This window comes from Hippocampus comes, unplaced genomic scaffold (assembly GCF_001891065.2).
Source record: "Hippocampus comes isolate QL1 unplaced genomic scaffold, H_comes_QL1_v1.1 scaffold317, whole genome shotgun sequence".
In the NCBI taxonomy this organism is placed as follows: Eukaryota; Metazoa; Chordata; class Actinopteri; order Syngnathiformes; family Syngnathidae; genus Hippocampus; species Hippocampus comes.
Window position 1 is genome coordinate 677835 of NW_017805531.1, and position 13729 is coordinate 691563.

A 13729-nucleotide genomic window follows, 5' to 3' on the forward strand; every position below is an offset into this window, starting at 1 on the left:
CCAGGGGGGAGGTGACAGAGGTCATGAGAGCTGCCTGCACAGTGGACCTGTTTTGAAAGCAAGGCACCACAAGGAAAACGAGGACGACCAACACCACTAACATCATAATCAGCACATCTTTAGCTGCAGGACTCCCATTTCGTGTCGCCATAGAGACAATATTGCGCAATGTTGGGGTCAGTGCTGTGGCCTTCAAACTGGTGGTCAAATTTAGAGCAAAAGAAAATATTGCCATTTCAAATGTCTTGAGAAGGGTTTGACTGGGGCCAGACGCAAAAAAAAAAGGGCAGGTTAACCTTTAGTGTCTGGATTGGTTGTGAGTCATGCATTGGCAGGGGTGGTGGTGGCGGGGTGGGGGTTATGGTTAGACGGCCACCACGCTTCTGTGACAGTGCCCATCATGCATGATCATTCAGCACTCTGAGGCGGATGGTGCGCATCCGATTCCGTATTTAGTCAACATGTCACATCTCCTCCGCACGTGTGCCTCAGCTGCATCTCACTCATGTGGGCCTCGCGTGAGAACATGAATTTGACCCAGTAAATGCGGTCTCAATATTGCATGTCCGTGTGTGCAGCAGTGCAACAGGAATGCAGGGTACAAGAGCTTGAATGTGCAAGCGTAGCGGTCGATAGACCTCACACACACACACACACACACACACACGCTCCTCGGGCTTTTGGGCCAGACGAGCCTCGATCACAAGGAACACCTCATTTCAGTTCTCCGTGTCACATCAGACGGCAGCTAGTGGCACGCAGGGTACCGAGGAATTAAGAAACGTGAAGCGGTAGTTTCCCTGGAGGAGGCTCTTCTTCATACACACACAGACGCACAAATACACACATCTCCCTGCACTAAAAGATGATCAAATGTGGCACGTCTGCGCCAGATTTTTCAAATGGCTATTTCAGTTGTGCGCCCGGGGCCTAATCAACCAGGCGCATGACAACAGGACCCCTGCGACGGCGTCTTCACTGAGAACAAAGCGTAGCCGATTTTGATTTGTGGCTGCCAATTGTCTTATCCGCTAAACAGCCCCGGTCAAAGTTTAGCTCTCAGTAGATTTGAGAATCCTTTAAACGCAAGTGTAACTTGTGTTTATGATGTCCTCTGATCCCGGAACAGCAGCGTGTGGATTCAATGAAAGTGCTTCAGTTCAACCAAAAAGAAGGAAACGAGGAAAGACTCTCATTAGGCGAGGGAAGGGATGAAGTCGTCTTTCATGCGTCATTCTCAAACGGTAGCCGCGGAAACATCAAAGAGACCCCCTTCTCAACAGCTCGAGGGACCAAAATCGAAGAAAGCAAGACACTCTAAGGATTATACTCCTTCAGTCGCATGTGGCCACACTCTCCCATCGGTGAGAGACTGCTGCGTGCGTGTGTGTGTGTGTGTGTGTGTGTGTGTGTGTGTGTGTGTGTGTGTGCGTGTCCATGCCAGAGGACAGCTGCAGGGCAAACGACAAGTTGATGAGCAACAACAAAAGTATACTAAACTAAATTGATTAAAAGTATATGCGTAAATATACGACAGCTATGCAAGAGACGTCGATATTTTTCGATATATAGAGAGACTGCATCTTGCTATTTATAAGATCATTGGTTTTACGTCAAACATGGGAGCTATTGAGTTCTTGGGACAGGAGATGCTGAAGGAGGGCTCTCCTTTTTAGACAGAACTAGACCCAAAAAGAGGGCGGTGCCTGTGTGGCTTTTCTGCAGGTATTCCTCCTTCCTCCCACATTCTAAACACATGCACGGTAGGTGAATTCAACACTCTAAATTGTCATTCGGTGTGATTGTGAGTGTGAACGGTTGTTTGGCCAGCTGGGATAGGGTTCACCACGCCCGTGACCCTCGTGAGGATAAGCGGATCAGATAATGGATGGCTAGACCCCAGAAACAACTGGCCAAAAATAGCGTACACGTGACCCCCCCCGCCCCTCAGCAAATAAACGAATGAATCAATAAAATCACACTCAGACGAAAAGCACACGGAAAATATTTAGTTCATAACCTCGGATAAATCCAGGGTGCTGAGGGAAAGAGGATTTCAGTCTGCCTTGAGAGATAATCTTTGGACTAGGCTGGCCAAGAGAAACCTCGGAATTCTGTTCACAAATTGAAGAGACAAAAGAGCATGAGGCATGCTTATCTCAGACAGACGACTGCAATCCAACCCAGTCTGATGAATAATGAGCGGCTAACCTAATTTGGCGCATATATATATATATATATATATATATATATATATATATATATATATATATACACACACACACACACACCTATACACACACACAATAATGCTGTATATAGACACGCATCCGTTCATCTATACATCTATATGCACACACGTGATAATTCTGGGAGATTATCTCGAAGTGAATGGAAATAACGGGAGGCCTTTTTTTTCATGCACTTGTAATGATGACTCATCACATTGAAAATGATTTTGTGGCAACGAATCGGTGGCTGAATGTGTTATTTAATCCAACACTGCCCCCTGGCGGAGGAAAAGTAAATGTCTCCTTGTACAGCAGTCCGTATGATATCGTGACTTGCTATTTTGTCATTGCTCATCAAAACTGGTATAATATGAATCAATTGATTGGCAAATAGCACAAGATCCGATTGGCTAATTTTCTTTTCAAAGCTCAAATTCTGACGAAAAAGTGCCTCGGTCAAAGACTGAATTATCATTATTAGTTGTCAGCGTTTATTTTTTTGAGAAGTATTCAATTCTTTGATATTTAGGTTCCTATTTTACACGTCAAATTGTTGTTGATGTTTTATTGTGGATTGCGCATCACATTATTAGAGTGTAAATGAAATTACAAATATATATATTTTTTTAAATCATCATTTCCGAGCTGCGTTTACAATGATACATGGAAACGTGAGATGTCGATTTTAGTTTTTTCCTGGAAAAGTAAAAATCATCGCTGTATTATTTCTTTTCTTCGGTCGGTTCGAGTAAAGCAAAAGACGTCACTCCATCCCACACATTGCATATTCGTCTTTTCATTCCAAACAATTGGGAACATTTTGACTTGGAAGATGGCGCGACGCACAACAAATACAAAAAGGAGAAAACAGTACAGGTGATGGAAACGGTCACATGTTCCAACAGGAACTAAGATCAGTCGGGCTCTTTGACAAAGAGTAAAGCCAGAAGTGCAAACTTGCAGTCTTACGTGGATTTTCCGTGTCAGACAGGACCTGAGAGGGGGAGATTCAGCCCAAAAGTCCCCGAGCTTTGCTTTGATTTCATGCTCATGATGTCCTGTGTAGCAGAGATGGACAACGTATTGCTTTTGTCTCGCTGCGGGACCCGAAGGAAGTCCACCACGGCACAAGTGGGCTTGGGACGCCTGCGTCTTAACGCCCTTTTCTCCGCCCGGGTCTTCGGCAGGGACAGACCTTGGCATATGCGAGAGCAGGCGCTGTTGATTCCACACAGGGAGGGATCGTCCGAATGCGACGATGTCTCCGAGCTGCCCTCGGACGGGGACTCTCTGAAGGCGGGTAGAAGTAGACTCCTTGTCAGGGCGGCCGGGTTTGACGTGACGGGCGCGCTGTTCCATACGGCGGCTCCGTTGCATGCGAGCGGAGGGCCGCGAAAGGATGTCAGAGTCTGCACTTTTTCAGTGGGTTTCATCTTACGGCGTCTTTTCTGAACAGGGTCGGGTTGAGACAAGAACAGGCAGAGGTTAGGTCACATCCGCGCGGCGTATTCTGTGAACCATTTGCAATCTGTGTCATCGGTGAGACGGGGCCGTTTCGAGAACTGATGCCTTTCGCGCGCCTGATTGACTAAGATGATGTTGCTTCGGCCTGGATTACACCGACAGTGTAGTATTTTTTTTTTGTGGTGTAAGCCAAAATTTAAGATTCCGGCAAGCTTCCGATACAACGTCAAGATGATGAGATGAATGAGAAAACGCTCACGCTGAAATAACCGGCCGATGTCACTCACTAGGCCACACCCCTTGAAGTCACAGATCCAACATTTCGTTTACCTTATAAAGCCTGTTTGCTAACTTTGACCGTGTTTCATGCAATTTTGAATGATTTGTCGATTAAACACAAAAATGGGTTACTTCTTAACGGCTGCCGAACATCAATGGCTTTTCAAAACGGATTTGATCAATTTTGAGCTTGGGCAAATTCAATTCGTAAATCAAGGTACCACTGTGAATAGTTTGAAGTTAATCATGATCTTCTCTGCACCTTTCTATTAGCTTGACTCTCCTCAGGATGAAGACTTTCGAGACCTGCGAGCCAGAGAATATGTTATGTTAATTTCTACTGGTAAAAAAAAAAAGGCTTCAAATGTACTTTTCATCGTCAGACAATCAAAAATCCAATTCAAAAGGCAGCTGTACCTTTAGTAGGCACTAACTGAATTGAGTGGATGAGCGGGTAGGATGCGCTCCTCTTCAGACTACAGTCATCACCGGAGGTGAAATTCCTAACAAGAAAATCATCACAGTTGTAAAAGTCCACGACGATTCACTCTGGATTCGAGTTAGGAAGCTTTTAATGACTCATAAAAAAGCAGGGTAAAATAAAATGTTCTTTTTTTTCCAAAAGGCATTTAAAATTGTGAACATTGCTTTTTCAACGTTCTCTATTTTGACCCCCCCCCCCTTATTTATTTATTTATTTTAGGGGTCAAGATGCAGTTGCACTGGTACCTCTCGGGACAGCAGTAGGTGTAGCTGTTTAGTGCGGGGGGCTCCGGCTCAGCATTTGGAGGCGTGATGGAGATGCGGCAGCGGTTGGCCAACAGCACCACGCCGAAACACAGACTCAGCAGCAGGCACAGCAGCAGGTAGTTGTGCCTGTCTGACACCTGGGAGACACGGCCACCCGTGATGTCACAAGCCAAACTCCAGCAGTCTCTCGTCATAAAATGATGCTTTCAAAAATAAATCAATAAAATCAACACTGTTGGTGCAGATATGACAGACCGAGTGTGTTAGAAAGGCGACAGTGTTTAAATGCTTACGCTTCATTCATTGATGGAACTTTTTCTGTCTAATGTTGAGATGTCCTATTTTATTGACAGTTCTTGAACGCACCTCACTGTGAGGCAAACAGTCAAGTTTTGTGAACAGCATCCCCCTTCTTTATCGCAGATTTTTTCGCACTCTCGCTGTTTTTTTTTTTTTTTTTTTTTTTTTAAACGTGGACTCTAGTGCAGACTTTCGCCGATTGCAAGCAGATCCGGAACGGATCCCCCGCGATAAATGCGGGTTCACTGCACCTCTCTCCTGCCACAGCTGCCGAGAGCCAGTTCTGTGGCCTTAACAAGTGCAGTGTGAAAAGGTCTTCAGCTTGTGTAAGGGAAGCTAAAGCTGTGCCTGTACCTACCTCGTTCTTCAGCTGGCTGACTTGAACCGAGAGGTTGAGAACCATTTGAGTCACATTTTCCAGCTGGCCTTGCAGCAAATGAATGGACTCCGTCTGACGCTGGTCCTACATGAGAATTTTGAAAGAGTCAAGTCTGCATCTGACCGCGTGATGCTACAATTAGAATACATCGCGGTACTTCCAAAACACTCTGAGAACAATCCATGAGAAATGTTCCTCACTTGCTCCTCTGCAATTCTGGAGGTGTTTTGGAGTTTAATAATGGTTTTGTTGAAAGCCTTCTGCATTTCCTCCATCTGCTTCCGATATCTTGGAAGGAAAAAAAAAGGGTCAGACAAAAGTAAATTAAAAAAAAAAAGACACCAAAGCAACCTCTGCCTGACCTCTGGCTGAGCTGCTCCAGATAGCGCCCGCTGAGCGACATATTCATCTCAAGGGCCTTGATGCGGTTGTTGAGTCGCATGAAAACCGACTCCTTCTGGCTGGAGCCGTGCACCGGGTTGCCATTCTGCTCGGTGCCATTCGGGGGATCCGCGTAGATGTCTGAGAGGGACGGCGAGGGGGATGTCGAAGGCAGAGGAGGGAGACCGGGGGTAGAGGCATCTTCGGTGAGGTCATCCGTTTTGCTATCGGGAATGATCGGGGCGCTACTAGAGAGCTCGAGTTCAACGGGTGTGTGTGGGGAAGGCTGGGATGTCTCGACAGAAAGAGTGTCGCTGTCAAGGACGGCGGCTGGGTCCGGGGACTGATGTGCACGAGGGGAAGCAGTCTGGGACTCACCTGTCATATCAGGATTTGGCAGAGAGACATGCATCACCGTGCTGGCCTTGAGTTCTGTCGGCGCCACTTTGCCATCATCCGCTGCGGGTGCGATGACCAAGCTACTGGGAGGTAGCGAAGTCTCTGTCTGCTTCTCCACAGCCAGCATGTCTTGGCTCTCCTCTGAGCTTCGTGGCTTTGCCGGAGCCTCAGAGGGAAGCTGCGGGGTCTCGACAACAGTCTGGTTGGCAGCGGATGAATCGGGGGCGGTGGCTTTCGCGAGGTTTGATGTCTGACTGGGCTCCAGGAGAGGAGATTCGGACACAGAGTCGTAATGAGATTCGACGACCGTTTTCTCTGGAGGCTGATGCGCTTGCGACGGGCTGGCTCCGCTTTCTGGCTCCCCCACGGGAGCTTGTCGGTTTTCATGGGGCTGACGTGTCTCGCTGTGATCCCGCTCGGGCTCAGGACAGGCGGAGGAGGGTGAAAGCGGGGGCCAAGCGGGAGTGCGGTTGGAAGGAGCCGTTTGCTTTCTGTCCGCGGGTTGGCATTTCCTTTTTTTGAATAGCAGCACCAAACATTGTTGCTGCAGATACTCCTGAAGGGAGGTGCCGCACGAACAAGAGGCAAACAAAGGAAGAAACGCACAGAAGTCCACATGTTGCGCTTCATTGCGATCCATTTTCTCCCTCTCCCCATCCGACTCTTCCTCTTTCTCCAAAAGGGTGATTGTGGAGCTGATCGATTCTTCTTCCTCTGACTCCAAAGGAATCACAATTTGTTCCTCGGGTGGGGGAGGCTGCTGTTCACTGTGATCATCCGGAAGCTGTTCTGGGACGGCGGTTGTTGAGGGTGAGGCACCAGTTTCAGTGACGACTGCGCCTGGAGACAAGGTTGCCTCTTCCAACTCTGAACTGGAAGGAGCAAAAACAATCAAAGCGGACGAAATGGACAGATTGTTTGCACTACACCTTTCTCTGTGTATTATATATGAGATATTAAGTTAGAAATGAGGCTTCTGACAGGTACTCACACAGAGGTTGAGTCTATGATGGGAGTTTGAGTCAGTGTTTCATTAACACCGGGTCCATTCACACTCACATCGCCGGATGAAAGGTTTCCTGCAAAACATAAATGGGATGCGTTACATTTGATCATGAACACAAATAATCCCAATTTACATCGTGTGCCCGCGTTACCATTTGAGCAGGACAGAGAACGGGTTAGAATTAAATAAATATTGTTCAATCAATAATTCTGATATTGTGCATTTTTCACATTTTTGGTACAACTCCAGCATTAGATCTCATTACAGTGAAAATTAAAATAGCATAGCATTGCTGCTATTAGACAGTTTAAAAAAAAAAAAAAAGTGAGGTTGATGACTGGGACATACCTTGCATTTCTGAGTTACCACCAAGAACGTTTACGGCGATATTATTGACCATGTTCAAAATGACATCTGAGGAGGAGCGCAATAGAGCAGATGAATATCAAGAACAGCCAGAAATCGAGTCGCTCTTTTTCAGTCTTGTCGATGCTTTAAACAACAAAGCAACGACTGCTGCTGCTGCTCTCTTACCTTTAGCCGAGCCAATCAGATTCTTGGAATACTTGACTTCACCAGGTCCATAGCCGGATGCATCATCTGAAGGAGGAAAACATTCCTACTTGGCACCATTTTTACAATAAATTCACAATATTTCAAAAGTGGAACCATTTCTGTGGGTTTTGGTCAACTGAAGACATACGCGAAATCGACGTATCTATCATTTTGACAAAACAAAATGAACAGAAGTCTATCGAAATAAAATACATCAATACCCAAGTCGTCATCCTGATCTTCTGGTCTTTCAGACGGCTCGGCTATTTCTTCATACTCTTCCACCATGCTTGTCCCAAACACTCTGTAAAAACAAGTTGAGTTTTTTTTTTCGAGGTGTATTATTGGGTCAAGGGCAGCCTTCGTTTACTAATCAGCCAGCAAATTGGACTTGCTCCCGAGTCAACTCGACATGATGGTCAAACAAACTCTCATGGGGAGAATGACAATCACAACTGCTGTTTTTTTTTTAAACTTGAACTCTCTTAGGAGGAAGCGCGTTTGATTTTCAGAAACTCTTTTTGGCATGTGAGGCAAAAGAAGGGATTTCCACTTTAAACCGATCACATAAGCGGACAGACTGACGACTCCCTTCCCAATAACATCAAAGCTTTTCAGCTGTATTGATTCTTGATGGACGTGCTGAAGTCACGGTAGCTTGAATAGCACATACCGAATGAGACTGAGGGGGCAGAAATGTTCGGAGCCAAAGTGAGAGAGCAGCTCAACCTAGAAAAACAGCGGACAAACAATTGAGATGTATGACAAGGGGTGGATGCCACGCGAGATTCATTCATGGCATTTATCTCATCAAAGTTGTTATTTCGTGAACAAAGACCGGGAGCAGTGATTTGAAAAAAAAGATTCTCGTCGTGGGAAAGCAGGATCATTCAACAAGATTAGTTCATTGACATCGTGTGAGTTTCCCAAAGTAGGAAAATTTATTGCAGTGTGGTTAGCAGCATGTACGAGGTGAAACAGATCAGACAAATGGACGAATAGGTTAAAAAGACAAAAAAAAAAAAAAAAATCAAAAAAAAATGCTCTTTTCCATCAGTCCTATTGAATGCACTCAATTCGCAGACATCTACACAAAGCACAGGCTAACCTTTATGTACTTGGCGAACATCTGAAGCGAGAGAAGGAGGGGAGGGGGAGAAGGAGAGGAAAACATTATAAGCCGTATAGGTGCACAGAAAACAATCTCACATGCTTACACCACTGAAATGATACACGGTAATTAGGTTCAAGAATTGTGTCAGTGTATACATTCGGAACACCTGAAAAAAAAAGAAAAACAAGCAGAAGAAGAAATGGGCAGTCCAATGAAAAAAAATAAATTAAAATACTGAGCTTACCTTGACGTATTTAGCATAAAGCTGCTCGTCCAATGGAAAGCTCTGGACAGTGCGTTCGTCCCGGGCATGAAAGGTTCCCAGTTTGAGCCATTTGTTGGTTGGGTACCTGCAAGGGGCAAGAAAGTCGGCCTGCTGTTTGGTCGCTCATCGGCGAAAAGGCATATTCGTGAACCGAGTGTTCAACTTTGTAACGCTTGTCTGGTTCAAAGAGCGTGTCGCACTTCACCTGTCACTGATGGAGACGAGGAAGTCTTTGGGTGTGGAAGAGAAGAGCTCAAAATTGGCGATATCCAACTGTTTCACCTGAATGGGCTCGCAGAGTTCAATGATGAACCTGCGAGAGAAAACCACAAACCGCGACGTTCATCATTCGTTTGTGTCAAGACAACTGCTGCTTCATGCAAAAAAAAAAACATACCAGATTTTGTTACTGCAGGGGTTAAGCATGTACAGGTCCATATTCTCCTTCAATATGGCTGCCGTGCTCTGGAAGCGACAAAATGGGACTGTTGAAATCAAAGCGTTTTTGATCGGTCAATTATGGGGCGAATGAAGTGTCGCATAGCGTACCTTAGCTTCTGGGTTAGCACCGAGGATCTTTGCTCCACACTCCACGGAAGCGTAGTTGTTGAAGTTTTTTTGCACCTTCTTCACGACGTTGGAACCGCCGTTCGTTGAAGTGTGTGTGGACAGAGCTACGGGAAACGTCGGATTACGGTCGTGCTCGTTTCAGCTAAGACTGCTCTTCGAATACCAGCACACTCAAGATGGACTTTTACTTTTTTCATTTTCCACCTCCATCATTTTCCGTTTCCACTCATCAAACGTCGGGATGTCCTCGGGGTCTTTCCCGCTCACACTGGGATCGGCGTCCCCGATGACGGCGGCACTCGCGTCCTACGAGGGAGAAAATGAAAGCCGGCGCTGGCGGTTGGGGAGGCGGCGGCCATTCGGTATCCAATGTTCCTCACTTGCTCGTTGAGAGTGTGTGATAGGTTCCCGTCCAGATGCTGACCAGCCTGGGCACTTGGAGGGTCGCTGTGAGTTTTGGTCCCGGTTGTGTGAACGTTTGACATGTTTTCCAAAACTACTGGAGGATGCCTGCAAGGAACACAAAGGTGTTGTTTTTAATAAGAGTTCAACACTCAAAGCAACATGGATGAGTTTATTCGGAAATAACCGGTCGAATTTAGTCCACTACCTGTCATGGTCGTAGGGGTTTGCCTCTTCCGCACATTCGGCGGGAGCCAAGTCAGAGTCAAGGACCTCGGGATGAGCGTCATCGCTTGTGTCGTCTGAAACACTGAGACGACAACGAGCAACTTATGCCTTCGGAGTTGATCATATTTCTCGGAAAAAGACAGTAGTTGATGTAACATCTTAATGAATAAAGTGTGAAATGAGATATGATTAGGGGAAAGAAAAACTTGCCTGACTGTAACGGTGTCGTGAAGGGTCGGAATACCGAGGCTGTCAGTTTCCTCAGCACTGGATTCGTGGACTATATCGGAAGACATAATGAGGACAACCGAGTCTTTGTCTTGAGCAGTGGATGCGTCAAGGTTTTCCATTTCTGAGCGTTGCTCGTGTTCCGGCTCGGGCTGCGAAACGCTGCTGTTGACCTCCGTCGTTGCATTTATGGTGGGCTCGGAGACCTGGAAGATCAAGGTCAAGGTCAAGGAAATGTTTGACCTGTTGAGTGACACCACCCATCTGTCCATATTACATATTTTGTCCTGAAAAAATAAAAAAATGACTGGTAACTGTATAGCAATGCAATGCAACTTTGGGTGGGAGGTGGTTTACACCGTAAGTCATGAAATAACTACTTGATATGCATCAACAGGCAAGGGTTTGAATACTGAAGTACTTACGTACAATATTTTACTGGCGAAAATAACTACTTGTCATTTAACTCGCCTCTGAATGTGTCTCTTTCTTGTCCGCCGCCTGCGTCGGCTGCTCGTCTTTTTGATCGTCCCCTGGTGACTCCTCATTCCCGGACAAGGACTCGGGGAGCAAAGCCAAGCTCTCATCCTCCTCAAGACATCAGACACGTTTTGATACATGAGAAAATATTTTATATTTTACAAACAGTACTTTTACATTGGAGCTTGAGGAATTTCATTGTTTCAACAGCGACTTGGAAAGTGTCAGGCCAACCTTGTTTTGCTGATGAGAGTCTCTTGACTCCTCCTCTGAACTGATGTCCTGCAAAGGCTCAGAGCGCTGGGCCTCCTGGTCTGGCTCTGTGCAATCAACACGGCAGCTCGGGAACCTGCGGGACAAAGAGGCAACGATCACTGACTGACTACACGTTGCTTATCTCCGAGCGCAAAATCCCAGCTTCGATGGCCCAACTGGAGGAATGAAGAACACAAGACATTTTATGTGTGTGACGCGGTGAGAAAGTCCAGGTGGCTTGTAACGCCACGTGGCTAATTTATCTTATCAGTTTACAAAGTCAAGGAGGGCTGACAAATCAAAAAGAAACATGCAATACGCTCACTCCAACACGTTTGTGTTCTGACAAGAAAATTACTGGAACTCTTAAGGCCAATTCATTATTTTTGCTGGAGGCTGAAAACACACGAGCGATAACATGCAGCTCCCCAAGATACAAGCTCGACAGAGTATGCATTTTATCAACTAGAAAGGAGAATGAAATGAGTGAATCCCCCAAATTATTTTCTCACTGGAAATGCATCTCACAGCACTTCCTGTCGTAGCAATTTAACATGACACACAAGTCTGGATTTTTTTATTTTTTTTAGGTTTTTAGGTCAAACACTTAACTTGGCTACTGGATTGCTTTGTTCAACACGAACCCTAATATAAGAGATTGGACTTCCCTCAAAACAACAGTTTACTTATCAAAAATCACTGGCTCCAAATTCATTATTACTTTTAATTGCCATTATGGTATCGCCTTCTAAATACTAGACATATTAATGAATCGGGTACACAACAAATGTTTAAAGCAGCACACAAATGATTGTATATGGTACATCCTTACACAGGTAGGTGACCCAACAATTATTTTTGACATGTTCAAAAAAATATTCTGCATACTTGTAATAAACATAAATAATCCCGAATGCATGTATTCAGACATTGTATTCATTATGAACGTCCACTTGAAAGGATTGCAACTATCAAATTACTGAATGATAAAGAATTTTGCCAGTTAAGTGTGCAGTGCGTCCCTTCGCTCAGAAAGGCAAGAAGTCAGCCAGTCAAGTTTTCTGTGTATCGTCGGGCAACATCACAAACAGAGCGCATAATCAGTCAGCGTAATCGCTTTCATTCTCTGTGATGCCTTTCGCTCTGCAGCAGATGCATCCAGTTTCCAGGACTACTGACGTGAAAGGTTTTTAATCCCGATGAACCAAATCTGCGCTGCGTTAACGTGAAGTAGGGCGATTACTGCCCTGATTTACGTGAGCCAGTAACAACTGCGCTGGTGTTTTCTTCAAATGCAACTTTATTGTGATGGTTGGGACAGTCAGGACGCTTTGAGCATAGGCAATGTTGGGAAGAGCGAGACCACGTCCCGGGCCGGGTTAGCAAAGCAATCTACGACAAGCGAGCGGTTACAAGTCAGCCAGATGCCACATCACAACATAGCAAGTCGCAACTAGCACAAGCTAACGAAATGCACCGAGTACGTCGTTTGGCCTTAGTCGATTCCACTTCAACAATTGAGTCTTTTTTACGTTAGAGGTTAAACTCTGACCGTGAAATAGAAACTACCGAGCAAAAAAATGTAGAAACTTACCAAAATACGAGTGCCACAGACAGCCACAGAGTCACAGCTCGCCATATTATCATCTTCATCCCTGGCCTGTCGGGAAAGACATTCTCGGCGTGCTGGTATAATACGTTAAATTGGCCCAGCTATATGTCCTCCTTGGTGTCGGGGGGGACACGATGGCCCGTTGGTAAAGCTAAACTTAGCCAACATCGGCGAGTTCCGAATCGCTCACTGCAGCTTGACAGCTAAACAACCTGCTACCAACTGTTATTGCGTCACGCTTTGTCCTGCCAATGGCAACGTCGTACTGGGTTTCTTTCGGGAGCACTCGATTTATTGCTTGGGTTCGTCTGGCAGGCGGTGCTCTTTGCAAAGTGGACGGAGCACAAGAATTGTGACCGTTGGGTAATAGAATTCAACGCAATTGAAATCAACACGTCGAACTGTTTAATCGGAAGCGCCGATCAAAATACTACAAGGAAAAACAGAACTATTTCAGCTTTATAATAAAAAACAATGTATTATTATTAGTAGGAGGAGGAGTATAATTATAATACATATTGTAATACATATTATTATTATTAAATATTATTATTGTGAATTGGGACTGTAGAAAATCAGATGTTCATGCAATAATTCATGTTTTAGTGTGATCTTGCCTTACAGAAGCAGTTGTTCTGTGTGCACTGTTTTGATCAGACGTTTTTTAACATGCACTTTGTTATTGGTGTCACAAGATGGCGTGTGTCGAACAGCGATCAGCAAGAGGAGGAGATTTGTTTTTTTTCCAAGGGAAAAATCAGTCAGGGCAGCAAGAAATTAGAGCACAACATCAAAGTAGAGACTGTGGTATATAACATAAAAAAAACAAAG

At 45.3% G+C, this 13729-nt stretch overlaps 1 protein-coding gene across 5 annotated transcripts; it reads right to left on the reverse strand.

Moving 5' to 3' along the window:
* Nucleotides 1-3007: 3007 nt before the first annotated feature.
* Nucleotides 3008-13146, reverse strand: LOC109520592 (SUN domain-containing ossification factor-like). 5 transcript variants are annotated; one of them, XM_019877932.1, is made up of 24 exons: nucleotides 12881-13146; nucleotides 11266-11380; nucleotides 11023-11139; nucleotides 10534-10757; nucleotides 10304-10405; nucleotides 10074-10203; nucleotides 9876-9999; nucleotides 9673-9797; nucleotides 9521-9588; nucleotides 9329-9436; nucleotides 9103-9208; nucleotides 8853-8873; nucleotides 8418-8473; nucleotides 7966-8048; nucleotides 7724-7789; nucleotides 7538-7603; nucleotides 7175-7262; nucleotides 5766-7055; nucleotides 5604-5691; nucleotides 5383-5487; nucleotides 4704-4861; nucleotides 4392-4477; nucleotides 4237-4280; nucleotides 3008-3679 (listed from the first exon to the last, which is right to left on the reverse strand). In XM_019877932.1, the coding sequence occupies exons 1-24, from the start codon at nucleotides 12937-12939 to the stop codon at nucleotides 3215-3217; spliced, it is 3894 nt and encodes a 1297-aa protein (XP_019733491.1). In that variant the 5' UTR covers nucleotides 12940-13146; the 3' UTR covers nucleotides 3008-3214. The 5 variants fall into 5 exon arrangements, with proteins under 5 accessions (XP_019733491.1, XP_019733492.1, XP_019733490.1 ...); XM_019877933.1 differs by having other exon boundaries at nucleotides 9882-9999; nucleotides 11023-11142; XM_019877931.1 differs by having other exon boundaries at nucleotides 11023-11142.
* Between the last annotated feature and the right edge of the window lie 583 nt (nucleotides 13147-13729).